Raw genomic sequence first — 25,288 nt, forward strand, 5'->3', positions numbered from 1 at the left:
TCTACACTTCATATCAGGTACAGAATCCAACGCGTACTAGCTCTAATGTCACACTATTAGAGTAAAGAGAGGGAAATCTATTTCACCGAGTGGAACAGTTCAGTACGTATCTTTTTTGCGTTTCCATTAGGAGTAGTACCAAAATAACCGACCCAAACTATTCCATTTTTCTGTATGCTTCCCTTGGGGGACCAGAGTAATGGTACTGGTACTAGACCCACGACCGTCAGCTCAGAAAAGCGTCACTCCCTCGCTTTAGTCTCTTCTCAAAGAAAGCTTGACGTCTTGTTGAGACAAACAGCCCCAAACCAAGCAGGAAAAAAAAGAAACAAGCTCCTGGATGTCTTCTGTTGTTGTCTGTGTTGTCGCGTTCGATATCACTGTTCATTGTTGGTGCACCCGGTACAACGTCACGCTACATATCTCACTGACAGTGAAACACTGTGCCTACCAAGTTAAACCAAGAAAAATAAAAGAATTATATACATTCTCGTCGTTTGAACTGAGAACGAATGCTGAATAAACTCATTCCCACTGGTAAAAGACACGTTTAAACCTGGGAATAAACAGTTTTTTGGCCAGTGGGAGTGGGCTACAACGAGCAACTACATCACGGAACACCTTGCTTTCCATTCAGGCTCCCATGTTCACAGATTAGAGCAGCCACACCGCTCATGTAAGCTTCATATTCAAGTATAAAAGCATATTCAAAAGTTGAACCCTGTGTTAAACATGGCAGCTGTTCTGCAGCAGGTGCACGACGGAGCGCATCGAGAGATGCAGCAGATCAGCGGAGCAGACGTCACGCGCTGCACAAACATCCCTCAGGATGCTGGAAAAAAAATCTGTGAAAACCTGTTTCAATCTTCACGATTTTAAAACTCTCCTCTGACACCTCTGACTAATAAAGATTTGTCGTGAGTGAGCGGAAATGACATTTACAAAATGAGAAAAAGAGAAGGAAGGAACTGCTAACAGAGGACAGCTACTCCCAAACTCTCTTGAAGAGAGACAAGAGGTTCGTAGAGTAAAAACAAGCCTGTAAAGCAACAGCAGGGACCGTTCTGTCAAAAACAAAGGTTTGGAGACGAGGTGTTAAGCTTGAAAAGGTGCAGCTCACCCTGAAGAGAAGCAGCCCTTTGTACAAAGTAGATCCAATATTCCAAGATGGAGTGTTAAGAGTCAGAGTCAGAAATGTAGGAGCCAGTATTGAGTTAAATTAGTTTAGGGTTAGTTAGTTAGTTATGCTGCATGGACGTTATTCCCTGGATTATGTTCATCGCCACCTGGAATATGTATCTGGCAACACTGCACAATGGGATGTGTGTGTGTGCAATCCATCAATACAGTGGTGGTAAATAAATGTATGATACACAGAGGATGGAGGATGGCAGGTCTACAAATCAAAAGACCTGAGATCAGCATGTGGTTCGGTTCAGGCCGCCAACAGAATATTGATGATAACAAACAAACACAAGGCAAGTTTAATCTCGGGATCTTGCTGAATGTGCTAAAAGCGAGAAAAAGCTCATAACAAAGGAAAGACATATTAAACACACTGTTTTGCTGATCTGGGACTTAGCAAGCGTGTTAATTAACGAACATCTCATCATTATGCTAATGAAATACATCATCTCGGCGACATTATGTCGTCTGCGAAATGTTTGTTGCTGTGGTTTGTAAACGTCGGAGACAGAAAAGCTCCATCAGGATGTAACGACGTACTTTAAACTGAACCACAATTCAAATCTGAGCCCTGAACTTCACCAGGTCCTCAGAAATGACGGTGGACATTGTGTCTGAAGTCTAAACTTCTAAAATACGTCTGTTCTTCGGCTGCGTCGGTGATAAATGGATCTCGACGATAAGAAACAGGAGACTTAAAGCTTTCAAACTATGTATAATTCATCAATGTTGTGTGAAGACTTCAAACTAAAACACAGCTAAATTAACAGCGAGGCTCGAACGTCTCTCATGCCGGACTGTGTATTTTAAAATGTTTCACACACTTAAGAACGACTTATTCTTGATATATGGTTCCTTCACAGCAGGCGAGATACTTGAGCTCTGCACGTGTTCAAGAGGCCATTCATATGATTTTCAGCCAAAAACAAGGAGTGATCACGTGACCTGACTCTAAAGTGAAGAATACATAGACGGACAGGTTGTGTCATTGGACGGTGGCGGTGAATGAAACGCATCTCTGGGCCTGTCACGTTGTGACTCCTCCCCCCCTTCGGTAACCTGAGGGAAGTGGCATAAGACCTGTCACCCTGAATCACGGCCTGCGCTGCAGCGGGCGCAGCTCGTATGTAAATGTGTCAGCGTGCAGATTCATGAGTCCAACATATCAGTTTGAATATGCATGTTCAACAGTCAGACTGCAGGGTAAACAGCTCGTGTGTGTGTGTGTGTGTGTGTGTGTGTACGTCGGAGCTGATCCCTGTATGTTATAGTGACATTCCCGGTGGGAAGGAGCCTTCACGACTGCTTTCATTTGTTCCACTGACCAGATCTCTTCACGAGAAGAGGCTCGGGGAACGCGACATCACATTCCATCCACACCGAGCGGTGAGCTTCTCCCTCTTCCCTGAGGATTTACTGCCTCTCTCTCTGTTTCACTGGGAATCATTCATACGTTTACTTTTGTTTAACTTTTCTGATCTATCGCCGCCCTTCCTCGTGCAATACGATAATTCGACACGCCAGGGCAAATATAGATATTTTAATTAAATAACAAATTAAAGCACTCTAAAACCGGGCGTCACTACTTCATGTCTCCTCACGGTGGCGCTGCTCAAACAAATGAGGGAAACTTTGGGCTTAAGTTGCGTCGCCGAAGAAGCGGGAGTTTACAGCGTGATAGTGGTGGAGAAAAGCTACGTTAAGAGATGTTCCATCCACGTTCAATATACAGACTTTATGCACTTTGTTCTCTATGTTGTGAATAAACAGAGAAATCCTGCATTTTTATTAACTTTTCACGCAAAGAATCGTATCTGTATCACGATATTATTGGTATCGTGTATCACATCATGATTTCCACCCCCTAATCGTTAATTATATCTGATGAGAGTTGTGAAGTTCTGGGTAAAAGCTGATAACATTGTTAAAAATGACAATTTGGCTGATACTTATGGTCATTTGTGGCTGAGACGCAAAGAAATCTTCAAAATAAAAGAAGAACAGAAGTACTTAAAAGTCTTTCAGCCCTTCACGCTGTTATAATACCTTTGAGAATTCACACATTTACTACAGGATTCCTAACAATTACATTTGATCACAAAAATATCCGTTTTAGAGGCTAATGACAGTCAATAAACCTGTGTATCCCTAATTATATGCATGCATGTTATAATTAAAGCCCTACTTTGATCATTTAATGTGTGTACAAAAATGTTAAAATACAGTACAAACTGCAAGCAAATATGTGAACAAAAACTGTGTTCTGTTAATAATAATTACTCTATCAACACTTCTAAAGGGCCAGAATCTCATGAAATAAGAAGCTGAAAGAGGCTAAAATGATGAAGTGCAGCTGATTCATTTCCCGGTGACAGTCAAATCAATTATAGATAATTAGAGCAGTGGACTTTAATGGGCACTGACTGAGTTACAAGCAAACATGGCAGTAAATAAAACATTAAGTGACGCTGCAGTGCAGTTACTCTGGCACATGAATACACGTGTTGCAACGTGTCGGATCAATTTTCTTTCATTTCTCTTCAATTCTTCTATTTTTCCCCCCAATTAAAGACTCTGCGATGTGCCGTGGCGTCACGGCAACGACACACACGTGCAACAACATAGCGATTTTGCTCAACAAAAAGCTGATGCCAGTTTTTATTAACAACTATTCAGATGAGAATATTCTGTAATTGCTCCAGAATTTGATTAGTTATCAGTGATTTGTTGCAGCCGTGATGAATGAAATCTTTAAATAAAGACACACACACACACACACACACACACACACAGTGTACACATATAAGGAACAAAATAAAAAAATGGGATCATGTGTTTCATTCACTCATCATTTAAAGAGAGAACTTTCATTTGCACTGACTGACAGTTACAGTGCGGATGATTCATTTATGATAGAAGGGGGGAAAGTGTGCACTGAAGATAAAGTTCTTGGACGATCATTTCACATGAAAGATTAAATAAATCACAGATGCCACAATTAACAGACTCCTGAATCCATCACCAACTGTTTTGACAACAGTCAAAACAACAAGGAAATCAGGTTCTTAAATGTAAATACATCTTACTGTACAGCTCTCAGTAAGTTTAAATAAATAATAAATGCACACACACAGACGCAGTTATCTGCCATTTAAACCTGATGACCTCTGACGAGTCTTATCACTCATATCACTCATTCAATCAGTCATTACGGAGGAAGCGAGGCACCTCCGATGCTGTTTACAGGAAGTGGCATCTGGAAAATGCAGAGTATGGTACACACAGTGTCAAGCAGACGGAATCCAGACGAGTTGGCAGGAATAAAGACAGCGGCGGGATTAAGACTGGCAGCAGCGCTCTTACGTCTGCTCAACTAGATATAAACATAATACCTTAATGCGCTCGTGCTGCGAAAAGTCAGTAAAGGAGAAGCTTCAGTGGCAGAGTTTCATAAAATACCACCAAATTACTCAAATACAGGTTTTATCAAGTCAGGGTGTCATGACCAGAGCTGCAACTAACGATTATTTTCATAACCGTAGAATCTGACGATTATTTTTCACGTCGTTTGGTCCATAAAATGTCAGAAAACGTTCAAAAAAGAACGTTGATCGGTGTTCGTCAAACCTGGAAATGACGATGCTCTCGACTGTCTTGTTTTGTCCACAAACCGAAATGATTGAGTTTTAATGATTTCTTTGTTACACGGAGCAATTTTAGAAGCTGAAACAATCAGAAATCTTCTTCTTAATCATGAAAAAAGCTTCAGAACGATTCATTGACTATCAAAATAGTTGACGATCAAATTAGTAAACGATTAACAATTGATTAATCGAGTAATTGTTTCAGCTCTTCATCATTAGTGGTCGTGAATTTGACACACACACACACACACACACACACACACACACACACACACACACACACACACACACACACACAAGCAACGAGAGATAGGGTGCCTTGCTCAGGGGCAAACCCAGCTGGTGACTCGTCCACAGATTTGAACCAACGACCCTGCGGTTACATGATGACATGTTCTGTGTGTGGTTTTTCAATAGAGTAGCTGAAAGTACAACATTTACCTTTTACTGTACTGGCTCCACATCACACATTCTGAGGGGGAAAAAACAGGAAGTGAATTACTCCAATTATTCAAAAATAATAAGTGTCTATAAAAGCACGGCATTGACTTCCACACACACGCCGCAGACATTTGAGTTCACAATTATTATATATTTTTGTAAAACGCCTGATTTTAAGTGCAAGCCAAGTATCATGAAGCACATCTGCGATGGTGACGTTTGGTGTCTTCAGCGTGAAAGTGATGAGAGTGGTGGAGCTTTAAAATGACAGCTTTAGTGTGACATTAAAATCATACATGGAGATAAAAAAAATATGAATAACATGAGGCCCTTACTACAAAGATTATGGATTACGATCCACAAATAATTGTTCTAGCTTTAACCGCAAACTGAAGAAAATCCACATTATAATGGAGCCATTAATCCACGTTTTCCCTGAGTCATTAAGAATTATATAGCAGAATAGAATTAATAATTTGTCATTAGTGAAAGGCAAACAAAAAAAAATTCATGTTTTAATTAATTAGAGTTATCCGTGCTTTAATATATTGGTTTCTCCTGCAGTACAATTTAAAGAATATTGTACTTTCTACTGCACTTATAGAACATATTAAACTACACACACACACAGTATAAATTAAATAATATACTGCAGGTGGACTAATATTAAAGTGCTTCATAAAGTGCAGACTGGCAATAATTTAACTTTAAATGTTATTATTAGAGCCTCACTGTGGAATATAGAATATTGCATATACTGCTTCCTGAATGTAACAGATCTGAATACTTGATAATCCACCTTTGACATTGAGCTCTCCTCTCGCGTTGCTTTTGTCCACTTGCCATTTTTGGCGCTTGTTCTTGGACAGACTCTCGTTAGATCGCTGCCAAAAGCAAAATGTCTCGTACACCTTGTATCCTCCTGAATATGTTATCCATCTCTGAGACTGCGCTCTGTTCACTTAATAAACATTCATGCACAATTTATCACATCCATGTCAAGAGGTGAGAGGGTGGGCGGGTTTCTGGTGAACACTGGTGATGATACTACATTGGTTTCCTACGCTGCCACACAGAATCTGCTCCTCATCTTTCTCCCAGTGCTGGGGAGCACAGAGGTCGACTACGCCTCCGCCTGTGCTGATACAAGTTGCCTCTCTAACCCACAGGGAGCGGGATAATGGTTCTGGTGGGACGCAGAAGGGTGTAAGGGTGGGGTGGGGGGATGGGGTGCCCTCACAGAAACATCATTAATCACATGCAGCTGCAGAGAATGTTGCCCATACCTTTACAGTATGCAAAAGCTGCTACGATCCCACTTGCTGGATGGAAATAAAGGAGTGAAGGGCAAATGGAGGTAGAAGTGCTTCTCCTGGCAGCTTCCCAGAGAAGTAATTCTGAATACATATGTGGCATCTTTATGCTATGCTGGGAAGAAACCATCACTCACACGCACGCACTATAAGACCCCCCCCCCTCGATTGGCAACATCCCAAAATCCATCACAATGACTTCACATGTAGTGAGCGACAACTCATGACGGTGGCTCGTATTTGACAAAAACGCTCCACACAGGAGCCAACGTGGCATTATTTCAAGGCTCAATGAAAGCGTGTCTCATCAAGGTGTGACCCGGGTCACCTGCTCCAGAAAATGATGAGATAATCACTGGATTGGGGAACATGGAAGAGGTAAAAAAGGGCTTTTAGAGCCTGATCAAAGGCACCGGCACTGTTAATGGATGAAGCAATCTTGCAGTTGTCACCGTTTATTCAGTTGGTAAAAGACTTATTTGGCCTGAAATGGCAATCCACTGATATATACTATTAATTTATTTTACTGTGGCAGGTAGAATTTAATTTAAAAGGGATTTCATCTGTAGGAACTACTGCTGCATTTTTCACCTTTCCTCATCCATAATTCAGCTCTATGTGGCCAAAGCACCGCGGCCCATGGTTAAATTAAATTAATCTCAAGAGTTTACCAACAGAGTCATTAAGAGTGTGTGTGTGAAGGCTTCCAGCTAATTTGAACAGGCTCCTGCAGGATTTCACCAAAACACTGAGGAGAATCTGCACCACCCAGCGACACCATGTTCCTGCCGAAACCATTCCAGAACAAAAGATTGCACAGTGGTGCAAAATGATTTTTCAAGGCTAAAAAACATGTATTTGATTTTAAAAAAACAAACAAGAAAAACTGATGGTGTGTGTGAATGTGGGCTCCTAATTAGCCGCTGGTGTCAGTCAAACACACCAGAACTCAGCTGGTTCCCAAAACCACGTTTGTGATGAATTGTGTGTGTATTTTCACAGATGTTTATCTTTATCTACATGTTTCCTACAATGACATGACTGTCTTACACAGAAATAAAGCACGGGTATGCAACCGTTGTTGGTGCGTTATGGTGCCAAATGGTGCGTCTGTGATCCAAGACATTCATTCACTCCCAGTGACTGAGGAATTCACCACATTATGAGCCAATATGGACGTAAATGACAGCATTAGAAATAAACGGGAGCATCCTTACCGCTATGCGAGCCTGTGAAGATGCTTTAAGACGTAAGATGATCCTGTTTGGAGGAAGGGAGAGGTCGTTTTGGACTTGGCCAGGTCCAAACTTGAATCCCACCGTTGGTTGCGTTCCACTTCTTCCTTCGCAGGGTGTTTGACTGATGTGCTTTTGTTGCGTCTCAAAGCATCACTGCGAGATACGAGAGGAGCAATTCTTTGTCCATGTCTGCAACACTGTTCTGTGTGTGTGTGTGTGTGTGTGTGTGTGCGTGTGCGGCCGAGGAACGTCGATTAAATTATGTGGTCTCCTGCGTAAAACCGGTGCCAAAATTCCCGCGGGCCCATTCCGTTACAGCGACGCGAGACAATGGTTCGGTCATTGTGGCACGGACTGACTGAGGCTCCACGGCTGCCACGGGAACACATGCATCCGCTGGTTACAACCAAATCTCGAGAGCTGGTTTATTCATCTCTCGGCGCGCGTGCGTGTGCGTGCGCGTGTGTGTGTGTAACGGCCCCTGGGATGTGGTGAGGAGTGACCGCCGCTCACATGTGCCGCCGCTTGCTCCGGTTTCTGTCGTCCAGGAGGAGGAGGAGGAGGAGTAGGAGTGGACAGTGGAGTTCTGTGGATCTGTTGATCTCTGGAGGTCCACAAACACCACGCTGCCGCTGCGCCTTCGCCTCGTATTTAACAAGGGGCGTGTTTTTTTTCCCTTCTCCCCCTCTCCTCTAAATGTGCCACAGCCACGCACAGTCAGACTGACACGCGCGGGTGTCGCTGAGTGACATCTGGGTTTCCTGGATGAAAAAAGCTAAAGCTTGGCGAACCCGTCTTTGTCGGGAGCAGCGGAGCAGGATGTTGCGCGTACGCGTCTTTGACAGTGCGCGCACCCGACAGGTTTTACACACACACACGCCGGTTCTATACTGTATATGTGTATCTATAATATGCATATATACGTACAAGGGCAGTTTTGCCATTAGACAAAAAAAAACAAAGCATCTATCTATCTATCTATCTATCTATCTATCTATCTATCCATCCATCCATCCATCCATCCATCGCCTCAGTTTGTGTTTGTACGCAACGCATGTAAATATCCATCCATCATCAATGAATCCACCAACCCATAATCCATCTATGGACCGTATTGGTATCCCAGAAGAAGGCTCCCGCATCTGTATTGTTGACTTCTAATAATGGGATGGTTTATTACTCTTTAACTGCTATACATTTACATTATAATTCTTATTTTATAATAAATGTTTAATTTTAAGAATCTTGGGATATTTACAATATGGTACACACACTGTGCACAGCAACTTTTAAAGATAATACATGCTGTATGCAAAACGTGGTGTGCAGTAAAAGCAGATTAGAATTTAAAATTAAAGAAATAAATCAAATATAGAAAAAAAGTGTAAATAGAGAGGTCTTTTCTCAGAGTGGGATCAGCTTCAGTCTGGTTTGGTTTGTTGTGTTGTGGCCCATGAAGGACGTATCATCAGAGTTCAGCCTGTTGGCTGGAAACTGCAGTGACACAATTTAGTGACCTGTGACAAAAATGACAGATTTCACTTCACGGTCACAAACCATATTCCAGAGGAGACGACCGGAGCAGCCTCGCTCGTGCTCAGTGGAAATGATCTGAACTAACCCAAGGTGTTTCAGCAGCGTTACAGCAGCTCACTGCGAGTCTGCTCTCAGTGTGCGTTTGTGGACGGCCTCGAGCACAGGAAAACATGTGGCTCATTTGGCAAATTGAAGTTGCTTTGCGTTTCCAAGCCCGACTGCTCTAAAAAAAAAAGAGAAAGAGTGAGAGATGAACGGCGGTTGCCCTCCTCTAACTCTGCAGCCCCCTCAGCACAGTGTCTGTCAGCCGGGGATGGATTGACCTCTGGATCCTGCAATTCATTGTCACCGGAGTGTGACTCAGTACTGTGGGTCCTTTAGGGTGCAGGAGTCACACAGTGATGTGGTTGTTGGTGTGTGTGTGTCTGCTCACACAGCTTTGACCTTGCCAGTTGTCTAACCAGTGGTGACCTGCTGGGCAGTGATGGAGCCCTCGTGTGTTCCTGCAGGACAGGCTCCTCACGAAGGAGACGTCGGAAAACATAAACCTGACGAAGAGGGGGGGAAGGTTGGGAAATACGTGCACATTTGAAGCTCTTGGTTCTTGGTCATATTGAATGGAACACTGGTTATTCAGTGTATTATATGAATGGAATAATGTCCCTCTCATACAGAATGAAACACTCTTTTGGTCATTTATAAACGGTAGTTTTCCTTCTCTTGTCGTCAGTGTCACGTCTCTTGCCTGTGGCTGGAGGCCGACTCAGCTTTTATCCTCACCATCTTGCCCGTTCTATTAATATTGTGTCCTCATGCTGCTGTAAAATGGAAGATATTAGTCATTAGAGAAAAAAAGATTACGAGATGATCAGCGTCATGGACACTGCAAACAAAATACAATGAAATTGCTGCAACTCAGGCGATGTTAGCTGAGCCAGATCCAAGAAACGTGGTCACATGCTTCCACAAACCACCTCCGAGTGTGGATTTTGTGATGAGGACACATTCAGGATGCATTGGGTGCATTCAAACATGTACTGAGCGCTGCGCATGCGATCGGATCCCTCAGAAAATCTCCATGTCTGCAGCTGCTTTGGGCCGAATCTTCAAGATTTTAACAAGAGCCAGGTGTGATTGAGTCAGACACACGAGAGGTGCAGAGAGACAGGTCAAATGAAGGTAAGGTGAGAGCAGGGGACAGATTTATCGTGGTGAAATGTGACTGATGAGGTGAGTTGAGAGCAGATGGAGCCGGGCCTGACTTGCAGGAGGACGTTGCCACTAATCGTCCCCTATACTAGCCAGTCTCGCTCCCGTCTATATTTAGCACAAGGACCACAGATTGTATTGAGTGCTCCAGGGCTAGACTGTGTTCATACGGGCAAGAACTGCTGCCATCCGTCTCCCTGGCCCGGGGACAGGCACGATCCCGGCTCACGCCAGCAACAGAGAGGACTGATGTGACCGTGTCGCCTGAGTTCAGGTCTACTTTAAACACACGTGCAAAGCAATCGTCTTCAAAAACTTTGTTTGAAAAGGGTACGGCATCCCTCTTCTCCATCCGCATGTCAGCTAAAATATAAAAATCCCCCGTCACAGTGGACAGGATTGACATTAAGTCCAAATGTCAAAGCAGCTCAAGCTATTTTTTTTTAACTTTGTGTCCATGCCCTCACCTTCCTGGTCTCCTCCACCTCAAGAACTCCAGAAGCATGTGGTGAGGGATGAAGATCTGAGCCGGTCAGACACAAACAAGTGCTCTGAAGATGTGAGAAGACGGTGAGAAGCAGGTTGATTTGTCTCGACATGAAGTTAAATACTTCTCTGTAGGCTTTGAAGTGAATGTTGTTGAGTTTAACCTTTCAAAGAGAAGAGGCCGTGGAGTTTCACAGAACAAAGTATCCTCTGGAGATTCTCCGGCTTTTGTGATTACATCTCACCCACTCAATCTCTCGCTGCGTTCATGAAATGTGAACAGCAAACTCCTGAAAACATCCGCCTGGAATTCTTTCCTAAATATGTGTCATAGTCATCTTCAGGAGTCTGCTGTGGGCGAGTGGACCTGCTTAAGTAAAGCTGAAGATGTTTCACCGCTCGCCCAGGAGAACTGAAGCAACCTCTTGGATGAGAGGTGAAATGTCTTCAACTCAACTCAAGCAAGTCCTGTTGACAGTAAATGTTCTCTGTCATTAGTTCAGGATTTGCAAATTGTTTTTGGACTGACTGAAAATATAAACGCAAATTTCCATTTCATAACATCTGTCTCCTTTGATATGCACCATCGCTCTTTCACTCCGCTGTGTGAAACTAACCTTTGCTTCGTCTCTGCCCTTCCCCCCCAACCATCCTGCAGCCTGTCCATCACTCACCACCCACACAGCGTCCCAAACAGACACACTGATCACTCAAACCAACAGCGAGGCTTCAACCTCCAGACACGGAATTACACGTCTAAAACACTGCAGCTTCCCAGTGCACAGCTACAAACTCATTACCTCTTTATCTCACCTACATGAGCTTCAGGCAATAAAGAAATAATTATCTGAAAAGAAAATCTTTGAATTACACATTTTATTCAGACATACACCGAATCACTGACAGCCAATTTATTTATTTTCTTAAAAAGCTTCCAAGTTATCTTACTCTACAAAACAATCATTTATACACGTAAAAAATAAAAATACAAGAAAAAGATGTGTTGCAACAAATGTCTGCAAACTTTACAAATTACGGCTGCTCTCTAAAGGGAAGAGCAAACACTCCCCATAGTCATGAGTCTGTTTTAATCTAATGACGGATCCTATATGATTAGTTTTGTGTTTTTCCTCAGGAAAACAGATAATGAGTCTGAAAAGGCAGAGAAACCTGAATCGATGACAATATCTCATGGTTCTGTGTTATAGTGACTTGCTTTATACCTCAAATAACCTTGATAAATTGTGGATTCACAGTTGTGACAGGTGGAGGTTCAGGTGATGGCTGCGTGGGTTTGCCGTGTTGCGGTCTCACATGGGGTAGTTTAACACCACATCCTGTTTGGCCAGCTCCAACAACATAGGATCGTCGAAGAACTTGCTGATGCTCACATCTTCGCTCAGTCCCTGGTGGACAAAAAAAAAGTCATTTAAATTTGTTTTTATAGAACATAGCAAAACAAAAAACAATATAAAAATCATTGTGAATATGAGGTTCACCTTGCGCCTTCGGGTCTTGATCATGAACTCTCTGGCCAGATGGGGGGCGGGCTGAGGCTCAAGTGGCCTGATCACGATACTCTTGTCCAGGGGGTCACCAGGAACAATCTGACATGGAAAACACAGGACAAAGTCAAACCATGAACAATCTGAGAAACAACCTGACAACATGAAACATCACCACACATCATCACGCTGAGCTTTAACAAGCTGAGGGGACACTTCTGAACCCTTCACTAAAATATCTGATTTAGCTGCGAGTCTGTCTCGTTATTACTGAGTCAGGACCGAGTCCGTCAACACGAGCGGAAACGGCAACGTGCAAGCGGTCACGCTTTCAGTGTGTCTCACTTTCGTCAGTGTAACATTTTCAGGTTCCATATGAAAATTAAACAGTAAATCTATCATGTGACCTTTGAAAATTGGTTTGTTTGTCAATGATATTGCACAAACAGAACGAAGACTAAGAAAGAAGTTAGGAATGTTGAATTTGGAATAAATAGGTCAGACAGGATCATCAGGAAAAAACATAAAAACAGGAGGAAAAGGGAAATATTTATCCAAGGAGTCGCTTCAGCCCAATCAATAGATGATGGGGAGCTGCTTACAGCAGTAACTCAAAACAGCCCTGCTGACAAGCCAGTACTGGCAGTGCCTAATCAAAATAATGAGGAAGACACATAATAGCCCCACTGGGTCTAATAGGGCAGACATCATGTGTCAGAGACTTATTTTCCAGGGCAGTTGAATTGAGAAGTGCCATCAGGCATCATTTCTGTCAAAGTCCAAACCAGAGAAGACGACTCAGACTGTCGGCCGGACCAGGTACACAGTGTCGCTGCCCTTTAGAAAATACTTTGGAGCAAGATTGAGAGTGATTGTTACTGGACCTCCAGGAGTCTTCCAAGAAAATAGGTACATTTTCAACAATAACCCCAGGCTGAGGATCTGATGACAGAATTCAAATTTTTTTAAAAAAAGGCCCATTTGAGGCAAGTTCATGTAAAAACTGGAATTATCCCAGGGGGCATCTGAGTAATTGCTTTCTAAAATTATATTAGCTATTTGATTAGACAACATAATTCTAATCCCATGGCACAAATACAATGATGGACAAAAATACATTTTAATATCATGTTACATTACTGCAGCTAACTCAATAAAAGTCAATAGTTTTTGTTCCATTACACAAATCGTTTATTTTCTTGTCCGACACTTGCATTATGGTTTATACCTATTAAACCCTTATTTACCTTCCAGACAAACGGGCTTTGCGGTGAGTGGAGTTACTTTTTACTAACACAGCTCTCATGCAGAAACGAACACATGTCAGCCATGACAGGCAGAGACGCAGACAGCCACATTACAAATTTAATGACTCAACACATCGCTCTTCTTCACATCATAAACTGTTACGTCAGAATGACAAACGTTCCCGAAAGGTCGGTCACTCTGCTGCACAAGCTGCCACAGTTTTATGTTGTTCGTGCACGAGTGAGTAAGAGAATAAACAAACCCACACAACAGCTCCCAGTGGTGAAAAAAAAATGTCCTCTTTCACGCTGCAATGCATAAACGATGGAATTTGATTTATTTTGGTATGATGTATGGGCATGAACGTCCGATTATTCGTTTGTACCATGAAAAGTAAATTATTTAAAATGCCCATTTGTACTCAAAACAATACAAAACTGAACAGTGATGGTGAATATGACCATATATGGTCGGTGGACTGCATTTGTACAAAATATTACATTTATTCATATTAGTATGTGTTTTGAAGCAGTTCAACACTCTGTGAAGCTTGATTAGTTCAATCTGTACGAAAGGCAGCTATTTCCTGTTATCACTGGTGGTTTTTTATAGCAGTTGTAGATGCCACCCACCATAAAACAAAAACAGAAACCCTTACCCTAACCCCTAATGTGTACTTATTTTTATAAAAATAACGTAAGTACTTTTATTTAAAAATACCCAAAACTGCCAGAAATGGTTTTGACAGGAAGTAGCATGTTTCTACAGGTTACCAGGGTCACTGAATGCATCTCAGTACAGCTCAGCTCAGTACACTGTGAACCCCACTTTAAAGGGATAGTAAGGATAATTGGACATTAAGTTGTATGACACAGACACCAGTAGTAGAGTCTCCGGTTCGCAGCAGAGAAAAGTCGCAGTGGTGCAAAATGTGTTAGTTTTGTGACCCTGGCCCTCTCCCGGGACTACTTTTCTACACTCTGAAGTGGGGAGAGTTCTCTGTACATCGTTGTTACATGATCTACTACTGTGGTCTGTCATACAAAAATCTGAACAATCCCTCTCAGCTCACTACCTCCTTCTGTGGCACTGCTTGTGCATGCAGGTGAGAGCTGGCAACAAGCTGGTAACACTTTCAGTTCATGTGACAACACCTGATGTGTGAATTTATTTTGTGGAGGCGTAAAATGTTTATTGTTTCATCTGTTTAGTCCTGTCACGTCCTATATTATCTACAGAGAAATGCAGGTTTGTTTGAGTACAGTCGTGATTTAAATCCAACTTGTTTATTATTGATTTATATTCAACGTCTAAAACCTCCAAAGCTACTGTGGATGAAGTGAGTCTCCACTGCTTTCAATCCTGCTTTTTAATTTGTGGCCGGGGCCATAATTTACGACGGCAATCATGTCCGAGTCTGTGAATCTTACCTGCCAGTGGTGGAAGACAGACAGAGCAAAGGCTTGTCCCTGTGTGTGTGTGCGAAGGTCTGTCTCAAATCCAAAGGAGTCAATGGCTGGGATGAAAGCTTTGATGGTGTAGAGTGGAGACCCTGGAATCGGTGCGTCCTGAGTCACATGACCTCTAATAAATGAGAAACACAGAATTAAAACATTTTATTTCAAAGATGATCTATGATAATAAAACATCAAATTATATTTGTATTTAACAACACTGAGCAAGGATGCAACCTTTAATTATTTTCTCAATTAAACTGATAGAATTGAACTTAAAGCACAGACTATTATGATAATATAATATAGTTGCTCATAAGGACTGACATTTTGCCCGAGTTGATATTTAACAACAAGAAAAAAAACAAGAGTAAACCAACCTTCTTCGAGCCAACACAGTGTACACAGCAGATACACAATCTGCTGGAGCCTGAACCTCCACAAAGTAGTATGGCTCCATCAGCCTTGGAGTGGCCTGGAACAAAAGGGAGGCTGTGCATTATAAAGATGATAAAGCCTGTAGAAAAAAACATGGCTACCCTATGTAAAGCATACCCATGGATTTATGATAAGAGAAGTGAACGAGATAAAAGGAGACGAGGAAAGAAGCCAAAATCGTTGAGGAACAATGTTATCGCAGTACAATTAAAAAGAGCACACGTCAGCAAAGAAAAAAAGAGAAATCCCCAGCAGTAATCAAGGTAATGGAACATTATGGGGAGGAGCTAATGGTAGATGAAGGAGAAGAGTAGGAAGTTTGTCAGGGAATGACCTCACCATGAGGAAAGCGGAGTAGACAACTCTCCTAGCTGTGGGGATGACCTGGCCTCCACCTCTGTGGAGAGGCTCCTGAGCAATGAGTGCATCCAGAATCTTAAACTTGACATTCCTGATGGCTGAGGACAGCACAAACACAGAGTTATGGCAACACAATACTCATAATGGGGGGAAAGGACATTATATTTTGCAAAGTGGATGATGCCAGGCCTTCAGGCAAGGAGGAAATTCCAGGAGAATTTGAAATAGAGAGAGAATAAAGGCTTTATTTAGTCAAACTTACGCTCATCACACAGAGGTCCTTCCCTGGTTCCCCACTGGAAGCCCTGAACGATGCTGTCTTTGACTGAGCCGAGCAGAGCCTTGTCCACCTACGGAGCAAAAACAAACACGCTTCCAGTTACAGCTACAAAAATGCATCTCGTCGTCGGGCGGAAGCATTTTGTCTTCTTTACTCATGGAGATAAGATTTCTGATTGAATGCATACAGGATTGGCGCAGGTGCTATAAATAAGAGAGGATACAATTATGCTGCACTTCCATTGACAAATAGCATATAAATATAAAATGTGCATGTGATGAAGGTTTTCATCTTCTTTTCAGTCTGTAAACTGATGATATGGGGGTTAATCTGGTGGTGGATGACAAATCATTTAAAGCTGACACTGGATGAACATTTGTCACCATTTTATGACTCAAATTTAACTGTCCGTGTCAAATATACCAACTTTCTGGAACAAAGCCAGCTTTTTTAATATATCTTCTGATACTCGGCCAAAGAATTAAGTCAAAAGTAAACTCTGAACCTGCATCAACCAGGTGAAGCTCCTGAATTAGATGGTGAAGGAGAGGACGCAAAGAGACAAAGTAAGATTTTTTACATAGTAAAAAAAAACCTCCCTTGTGGTGAGGGAAATAATTCAGTGTGGCTCCTTTCAGCAGCTCACACATTTTGGTTGCTTAGTAACAATGGAAGCAACAGAAGCACATCTCTCATGCACCACAGCTAGAAAAACACCTCTGGTTTCTTCCACAAGTGTTCTAAACGCTTCATGTGCATGCCCATAAAGCACAGGGTTAAAGGGGAGTTTAAAAAGTTTAAAAGAAAAGCCTGATACGTAACTCACCTCAGAAGGCAGCGTGTCGTCCACAAGAATGTTTGGTCCCGTCGTGTCCGGTCCGAAGGCCCAGATAGACCTGGCAGCCAGCAGATCCCAGTCATACTTTGTCTGGAAAAACTCTCCCAGCTTCTTCCTGCCACGAGGAAACAGAACAGCCACCGTTTAAAGGGAGGGTTTTTACACACTGTGTCAGCTGGATCATTAAGGAGATTGGTTGCTCAGAGGGCACGAGGGTTAATGGAATATGAGGAGTGGAGCGAAGGTTTAGTTTAATGGTGTGTGAAGTATGTCATTCTTCTGGCCCTGCTATTCCTTACTGGCACCGCTGGGTCCAGATGGCCTCACAGACGAGCTGAGTACTGACAGGAAACTGCTCTTGAGCAGAAAACACACACACACACACACACACACTTATGTATGCTCCTCAAGTCACGAGCATGGAAAAAAATTTCATGCATGCTTTTAGTGCATGATTCAATTACTGTAAGAGAAGTGATCAATACTCCGAGGAGGGTTTTTAATAAGCACATACTTGTGACAAAAATGTACAGACTGTGCTTTCTTTTGCTTCTACGTACAAATCATACTGAAGCTCGGAATCTACAATGCATATCAAATTATTTAAATGACGAGACACTACTATGTCATTACTGATTATAGCTTTAACGAGTGGGTTTTGCAGCTTTGTGGGACATTTTTGTGCTAAAAAAAAGAGACAGTTTTCAAAGCTAATTAAATTGTATTTGAATGTAAAAACACCAGCACACTGATTTACCGCAGAGACTACAGAGCGTAGCACAGGGTTGTCACTGCTTGAGCCGGTTGTCCAACTTGTAATTAAAACTGTAGGGTAGGAAAAAAAGGGAGCCCATGTTGCTCTGTAATGATAAGCTTAAGAAAACTGGGTATCTCACACAGGGATTTAAAAGGATTATTTCCCTCCATTACGATGAGCGTGCTATTAAAATGACGACTCTCTCAGCCGAGGGCAATTTTCATTCCGTCTACCTTTTTCAACATTTAATTAAAGAGCCAATCATCATTCTTGCATGCCTGCTCATTTATCCCTTCTGACTGATGGATAAATAAGAGCAAATGATCGGTCTGAAAGGCTCTGAAAGGCTCTGAAACATGGAGACATTTATTAGGCCGGTACAATATCACTGACTGGCATCTATAAGCACATCAGACATTACATCACCTCAGATAATTAACACTTTATGAGTGTGTTGGCAATAGCTTTTCCATCTTACCTGTTCCATGTGATCTGCACCACTTCATTCTCAATGTCCTCAGCCAGCCCCTTCTCCAAGGGCTCAGCAATCATGGTGATCTTATTCCTGTCAATGACATCACACAGCTGTCAATCACACATTGGCGAGATACTCGGCCAGAGGGAAGGACAGTCGCAGAGTCTCCAAGTGCACATAGCAAACTTAACACCAGTCAGTAAAAAATACAGCATCAGGAATGTGAATCTTGAAACTGAAAAATAAGGCACAGCCATGACTTTTGAGATACATCCGTGACAAAGGAAGCAATAAAAATGTTGTTTAATTCCTACTTTTTGTTTGGCGTTTCAGCAAAGCACTTGAGAGATGATGTTTCCACAACTGTTTCACAGAATGTCACAACTGGATCTGCGACCTGTGGGAAAAGGAGTAAAAATACGAAGAAAGGTTTAATTATAGTAAATGAATTCTATTGTTTTGTTGCACACTTGGATTACTATTTAAATGTTAATATCTTTTCCCTGGCTGAAACTACAAATAATATATACATAATGTTATAATTGTACTGTTTTGCACCATCCAAAATGATGAAAGAACCAAACTTTCTTCAAACATTAACAAATTAGCAACTGCTGAAGCTAAAATAAACATTGTTGAGTGATACAACATGACAGCCTTACTTTAATGTCGATCTCCGAATACATCTTCCTCAGGTCGTGCATGACACAGTCCAAGTAGAGCTCTCCTGTGCCTAAGATTACGTGTTCTCCAGACTCCTCCACCTAAAACATAATACAAACATACACAAAAATCAGTTGAAATGCAGTTTCTCTCTCAGTATTTAACTAAAAACTACTTGATTCAGGTTTGTGGGTTGTTCTTTGTTTTCTTTCTTACACACACAGGAAATAAAACATTTCATACAACAACATTTTCAAATGCCACAGCAATGACCTTCACACTCAGGTGTTTTTGAATCAGAGCTGTGAATGACGTACCTTCGTGGTTAGAGATGGATAGCTCTTGTTGACCTTCCTCAGTCCGTCCAGCATTTTCGGAAGCTCTGATGGGTTGACGGGTTCCACTGCGATCTTGATAACTGACGCAGTGTTGAACTTCAGTGGCCTGAAAATCTGAGCCTGGTACACAAGGCCAAAAAAAAAAAAAAGACATGAAGACAATCTTGTCTAAATCTTGTCTGTGACTGGACGGTCGTTCCACAGAAGTTATATGGACGCAGAGCTATTTCTCTGCTTTAGGGTATTCAACCATCAGATGTCCAGTCCATAGTTTTTGAATTTTCTAGGTATCTGGGTTACGGTCTAGCAGTTACAGTAATGAGAAGTACGCATGACAAATCCTGCCAGCGATGACAGGATGGTCACAGAAGGGTTAAAGTCACTGGATTTTCTCTCTCATCTCTCACCTCTTCATTGCCTCTGGGCTCTGTGATGGTGGCAGTTTTAACAATTGGCTGGTCACAGCCTTCAATGAGGACCCAGTTACCAGCGGGTACTCGATTCACTTCAATTTGATATCTGCAAATGTAAAAAGGAATGTCAGATATCGATTCAGACAACCGTTAACTTCAGACTCTACAAAACGAATAAGCCGAAACTCCAGAAAATACCTGGCAACAGAAATCCACAGGCGTCCCACAGTGCAGACCTGGGAGTCCTCCTCATCTTCAAGGGTGTAGTTCTCTCCCAAGACCTTGACTGGCTGTCCTGCCTGAATGGTGCCGCTTAGCACCCTGCCAAATGCATGGAACTGAACCCCATCCTCAGTGCTGTACATCTTAGTGGTGTGGCACATCAAAGGACCCTGGGGGCGAGAGATATGAGGTGAGTAGAAGAGAGGGATTACAGAGAGAACAAGATTAGGAATGAAGACAGAAATGTCTTACTGCTGGATGGTAACATTTTTAACCAAAAGACCAATTAGAGGAAAAGTCTGACTTTCAACAGGAACTTGGAAAGCTGTGATTAATGTCTTGCTTTGTCTTTATCTGAATTATTTCGGAGCGTGTTAATTTCAGGCCACTTAAAACAGCAGGATGGATTCATTTGTCAGATCCCTCGAAACAGATTGCAGATATTACCAGGTGAAAAACATGCTTTACCAGCAAATAAACAGGGGAGTCCTGTTCTCCCTCCATTATACTCACATCAGGGTCACACTCTGCCATGGCCTCCCCCAGGTCGGAGTCCATACCTCCTGCGTAGGTGTGCTCAATCTTGGTCTTGGCACCCTCTTGTGGTGAAGGGATGTGCTGAACACACATGTCCACAAATCCTAGAGGGAGGACATCCACGGTCGATTTAAATTAATTTATCATGTTAACTGCGGCATGCTCCCTTTATCTCTAGATTAAAATAACATTTGTGAGCAGATAAGACAGATACAGTTCCTCTATTACTTTATTACATTTATTACTTTTTTTTATACAGAATCTATAAAATATTTACGTTATTATTATAGACACACAAAATGTGTTGTCTCAATAAATTAGCTTTTATACATTTGATAGAAATTGCAATTTGCTCCATAAAAAGTTGATTTAAACCAATTTATTTTAAAAGAAATAAAAAAAAAAAACTATTAGTCAATTTGGTTATGTAAAAATAAAAGGTTGTGGTTCGGATTTTTATGTAAAATTCAAGAAGCAGAGCTTGGTAAAAGTGGCCTTCTTTAAAACAACTGTAAAAGAACAAGTTTCAGTCTCGACATTTACAGAACAACAAATTGCAAATAAATGCAATTACAAAATGACTGAATTTCTCAAAAAATAACAAAGGAAACAACGTCATACCGGTGAATTCTCCGAAGAAGCGATTGCAGACCAGCCTCAGCAGGGGTCTAATGTTCAGCTTCAGTTCCTCTTTGGTCAGATGGATTCCCAGCTCATCCAGAACTCTGGGGAGGGATGTGTCCACATCCCCAACCACCTGCATAAAAAAAGTATTTGGGTTAAGATTGCACATCAAGTTTTGCAACTTTGCCCAGGAGCACAAATATGTTACAGCTAGTGTCCAACCTGTGAGAGGATCTTGTAGAGAGGCTCCAGAACAAATTCAACAAAGCTGCGCTGAGAGTTGCTGCTGGGAGCTTTCTTTGTGAACTTGCGACTGAAAAGAGAAAACAACAAAACCAATGGAGAGGTAAAATATGTTAGATGAAGAGTCGAAAGATGCTCCAAGGTGTGTGGCTATTTTAATGAAATCCATTTTAGTTACTCACGTTTTGGGATTGAAGTAAATGTCTCCCCAGAGCCTCTTGGCAAACTCATTATAGTTAATGTCTCCTGTGAACACAAAGTAAGCAGATTAATACCTCAATGAATGCATTAGGCACAGGATGAGGAGGATATTTCATTCCTTTGTTGATGCTCATAAGCTAAATAAATGTCTCACCATAAGTGTCTGAGTAGATTTTTGCAAAAGAGCCAAGTGTGAAACAGATGCTGTACTGAGAGCTGGCGAAGCACACGTTTCCAAGGAGAGGAGACACCACCAAATTCTCATCTGTGGAGTATGTGCTAAAAAGGGAAAGGAAAAACAACCAGTCAACATTTGTCAGAGTTGATACATAACTGTGTTGGTAATATAACGATGAAGGTGGATCCCATGCTAGCTATTTGGTGGCACACAAACTGCTGCTCTTTGAAACTGTAATCTCCTTTAATCTTATTCAATCATTCTACATGGTGGACACAAGGAGGTTCCAGTATTACCTGAGCAAACCATTGACCTCATCTACAATATGGCGCAGTTTATAATAAGCATCTGTGGGTGGCAGTTTAAGCTCCACGATGAGCCGGTCCACCTTGTTGATGCAGATGGTGATGGCCATACGCTCCTGAACTGCATGTTTGATGAGCCGCTCTGTGTTCAGCATTACCTGGGTAAAGACACACAACGATTGAAGTTATGTTATGTCTAAAGAAACCGCAGGGTTGAAAAAAAAACATCAAAAAATAAATTAAAGAGATCCCTCACTCCCTCTGCTGCATCTATGAAGAGGACAACACCATCCGAGATCCGGATGCTAGACGTGACCTCGTCTGAGAAGTTTACATGGCCTTTAAAAAAAAACCCACAACATTTAATATTATTTTCAAACATTTCAGTTATACATCATTTATTTGAGCAAAACCTAAAAAAGAATCCACTCAGGCCAATACCTGGTGTGTCCATGATGTTAAAGAGGTAGGATTTGCCTCTGGAATCTGGCAGCACCATTGTGACGGGAGTACTCTTAATACCAACTCCTCTCTATGGAAGAATCACAAGATACAAATTACTTTTCCAAGAAGAAATACATTAATAATTTGACAGTTTCTTTAATCAACTTCTTACAACAACATCCACCAACCCTCTATCTTAAAAATATATGGTCATGCTTATTATATGCTCACGTTAACAATTTTTGTTTTCTACAATGTGGTAACGCAAGGGTCTAGAGTTGAACCGTAACACTTACCTCCTGCTCTGTGAATAGGATATCTGTGTATCGAAGCTGAAAATGTCAAAGTAAAAATCAGGTTAGGCTCTTATTGTACATAAAAATTGCATGGAATAAATCCCCCAATTAATATAAACAAAACTCACATCCACATCATCTCTCTTCCTGATTTCTGGGTGAGTCTGTTCAATGAGGCAGTCTACAAAACAGGTCTGGAGGGAATAAACAAACCATTAGATTCCCAGATGAATCTAAAGTGCAGCCAAACATTCCTGTGTGACAACATGTTTTGCCTAACGGTAAACACACAGATATGAGAGTAAAAAGCCAGACAAAAAGCAGACACTAACCTTGCCATGGTGGAGGTGACCACAGAGAGTGACATTCCGGATCAACTCAGTACCGTCCATTAGATCTGCAAGGAATCTGCCACGAGAGGAAAGTCACAGCTTGAAATTACACAAAGCCAACATTTACACAGGAGAAGTATATTAAAAAGATATTTCAGTATCAACGATAGAGCATAAATTTACTCACTCCATATCATAAACAGTGGCAGGTAACTCTTGCTCCATCAGAGTGAACCGTCTGTTTCTCACAGGCTTAATGATGGGTTCTGAAAAGAAATAGAGAGAAGATACTTGTAACTGTGGGTTCACATCTCATAATAAACTTGTTTTACTGTTTTTAAAACAAGTCACACCAATGATGTGCTACATTACAGCAGTACAAATGATAGACTTTTGTTTCTGACCAGTAAGAGGTTGAGTATCTTCCTCCTGGACGATCGTTTCCACTTCAGGACCGTAAACTTCTTCTGCTGTAGGATAGTATTTCTTATCCTCGTGCAGAACCACCTCCATTCCCGGGACATCATCATCAGCATCAGCAGGTTCATCGTCATCATCGTCATCACCCTGCACAAGAACAGTGTTACTGCCACTGCATTTAGGAAGCGGGTCATGTCTAACATCCCTTTCGGCCAATCTGCTCTTTTATTTCTTAACCTTCCTCAGAAACTCACAAGCCAGAGGGGCACAAGAAAAGGTTTCTCCGATTGGCTGGTGACACACACATTTCTGCTGTGTGTGATCCAGTAAATATGCCCACAGCTGGTCATCATAATCGACATGGATTTTATCACCATCACTAACACAACTACTTATCAATGAATAGGCATTTAAAAGACTACCTCATCGACATCTCTGTCCTCTGCATCCAGCTCGTCTTCATCGTCATCAGAGTCCAACTCTGGACCGATGTAGTTTCCAAACTCATCATACAGATCAGCCTCCATATTGTAGAGACCTGGCAGATAAATAGACAAATAAGCACAATAACAGGTACTTAAACAATTTAAATATACGAGAAAAATATAAGGCAGGAAATGCAACACAAACAAATAATAATGCAGTTTAGTAATAGTGAGTATTTACTTTCTTGAACTGCCAATACTGAATATACTGAGATTCAATGCTATGTTTTCTGTTACTTTGGTTTATTTCAAAACCAACTCTTTGTTGTTTTGACAATTAAATATTCAGAAATGTAAGGACGCTGTGCAAAAGCTACCTTCCAATCGTAGCTAACGCTTACTCTTCTTTTAGCAAAACAGATCAAAGTTGCTACTTGTTTGGTTTTAATTGCTTCCCATGGACAGAGAATGTATCACTAAACCGTGGTTGCATGTGGACGTTTACAGAGACGGTAAACTCGGTATTCTGCTTGTTTTGTTTATGACACTCTTTAGCGAAGAACTAGCATACTAGCATGCTAACAAGCAAAGAAATGAATGACCTGTGGACAACGTTTCAGTTACGATGTTGTTTAGCTAACTTTCTACGTTCAGCTATTATGCTTTGACCCAAAAAATAAACTCACCTGTACTCGCTTACAGTGCACACACTAAACACTATTTTCAAAACAAGCTTTAAATTGTAGATTATGAATTTAGCAGATGAATATTTTTCCAAATACCGCCATGCGTCTGAAAGACTACTTCCGACTTTCTTCTTCTATTGACGTGAGAATGGTAGCCCTGACAACTCAACACCACCACCCACCGACTGACTGAGACACTGCAGGCACAAAACTGCTCGCCTCAGTCTGAGTGAAAGATGTTTTGTTGATTTTGAATATAATATACAAGTATGAATTTTACATTATATGTAAGTGTCTTTATAATGCATACATACATAAATAATAAGAAAACAGTAATTATACCGTGTGTAAAGGTCCTTATTAAATCTTTGCATACGTAGACAAACTAACATAAAACTAAAACACAAACCCGTTAAAAAAAATACTAACGACTCAGTGAGGTCTCCACAAAAAATACATAATTAATATTTTAGCTGTAGTTCTGCACTATAACCAGCAGGTGGCACTACACATTTATGGGAAATGGCTTATGTGTAGAATATATTCCTGACAAT

General features: G+C 41.5%; 2 protein-coding genes across 3 annotated transcripts in view; both read right to left on the bottom strand.

Annotated features, from left to right (window-relative positions):
* The window catches only part of gjc1 (gap junction protein gamma 1), a 797,916-nt gene extending 789,345 nt beyond the window's left edge, over positions 1–8,571 (bottom strand). Inside the window, exons 1-2 of one of the 2 annotated variants that reach the window (XM_044050457.1) lie at positions 7,801–8,571; positions 5,271–5,301 (exon numbers count right to left, since the gene is read on the bottom strand). The gene's annotated coding sequence lies outside the window, so the exon portion shown is untranslated. The remainder of the gene's footprint in view (positions 1–5,270; positions 5,302–7,800) is intronic. The other variant, XM_044050458.1, reaches the window with a different exon arrangement.
* A 3,342-nt stretch (positions 8,572–11,913) lies between these two features.
* Positions 11,914–24,865, bottom strand: eftud2 (elongation factor Tu GTP binding domain containing 2). Its single transcript, XM_044051510.1, has 28 exons — positions 24,735–24,865; positions 24,046–24,161; positions 23,608–23,770; positions 23,391–23,469; positions 23,204–23,279; positions 23,000–23,065; positions 22,872–22,907; positions 22,573–22,663; positions 22,388–22,470; positions 22,123–22,289; positions 21,803–21,927; positions 21,630–21,693; positions 21,427–21,517; positions 21,202–21,337; positions 20,557–20,684; positions 20,020–20,213; positions 19,816–19,927; positions 19,388–19,528; positions 19,070–19,171; positions 18,722–18,804; positions 18,411–18,497; positions 17,164–17,290; positions 16,320–16,407; positions 16,037–16,155; positions 15,640–15,734; positions 15,236–15,389; positions 12,552–12,659; positions 11,914–12,458 (listed from the first exon to the last, which is right to left on the bottom strand). The coding sequence occupies exons 2-28, from the start codon at positions 24,148–24,150 to the stop codon at positions 12,363–12,365; spliced, it is 2,916 nt and encodes a 971-aa protein (XP_043907445.1). The 5' UTR covers positions 24,151–24,161; positions 24,735–24,865; the 3' UTR covers positions 11,914–12,362.
* Positions 24,866–25,288: the final 423 nt, after the last annotated feature.

The sequence above is a fragment of the Solea senegalensis genome, linkage group LG19, assembly GCF_019176455.1.
Source record: "Solea senegalensis isolate Sse05_10M linkage group LG19, IFAPA_SoseM_1, whole genome shotgun sequence".
Classification (NCBI taxonomy): Eukaryota; Metazoa; Chordata; class Actinopteri; order Pleuronectiformes; family Soleidae; genus Solea; species Solea senegalensis.

Excerpts from the sequence above, each read along its gene's own strand:
- eftud2 (XM_044051510.1), bottom strand. The coding sequence starts at position 24,150 with ATGGAGGCTGATCTGTATGATGAGTTTGGAAACTACATCGGTCCAGAG. Across the intron at positions 23,771-24,045 it reads AGGACAGAGATGTCGATGAG|GGTGATGACGATGATGACGA; the intron begins GTAGTCTTTTAA and ends GTTCTTGTGCAG. Across the intron at positions 20,214-20,556 it reads TGGCAGAGTGTGACCCTGAT|GGTCCTTTGATGTGCCACAC; the intron begins GTGAGTATAATG and ends TCTCGCCCCCAG.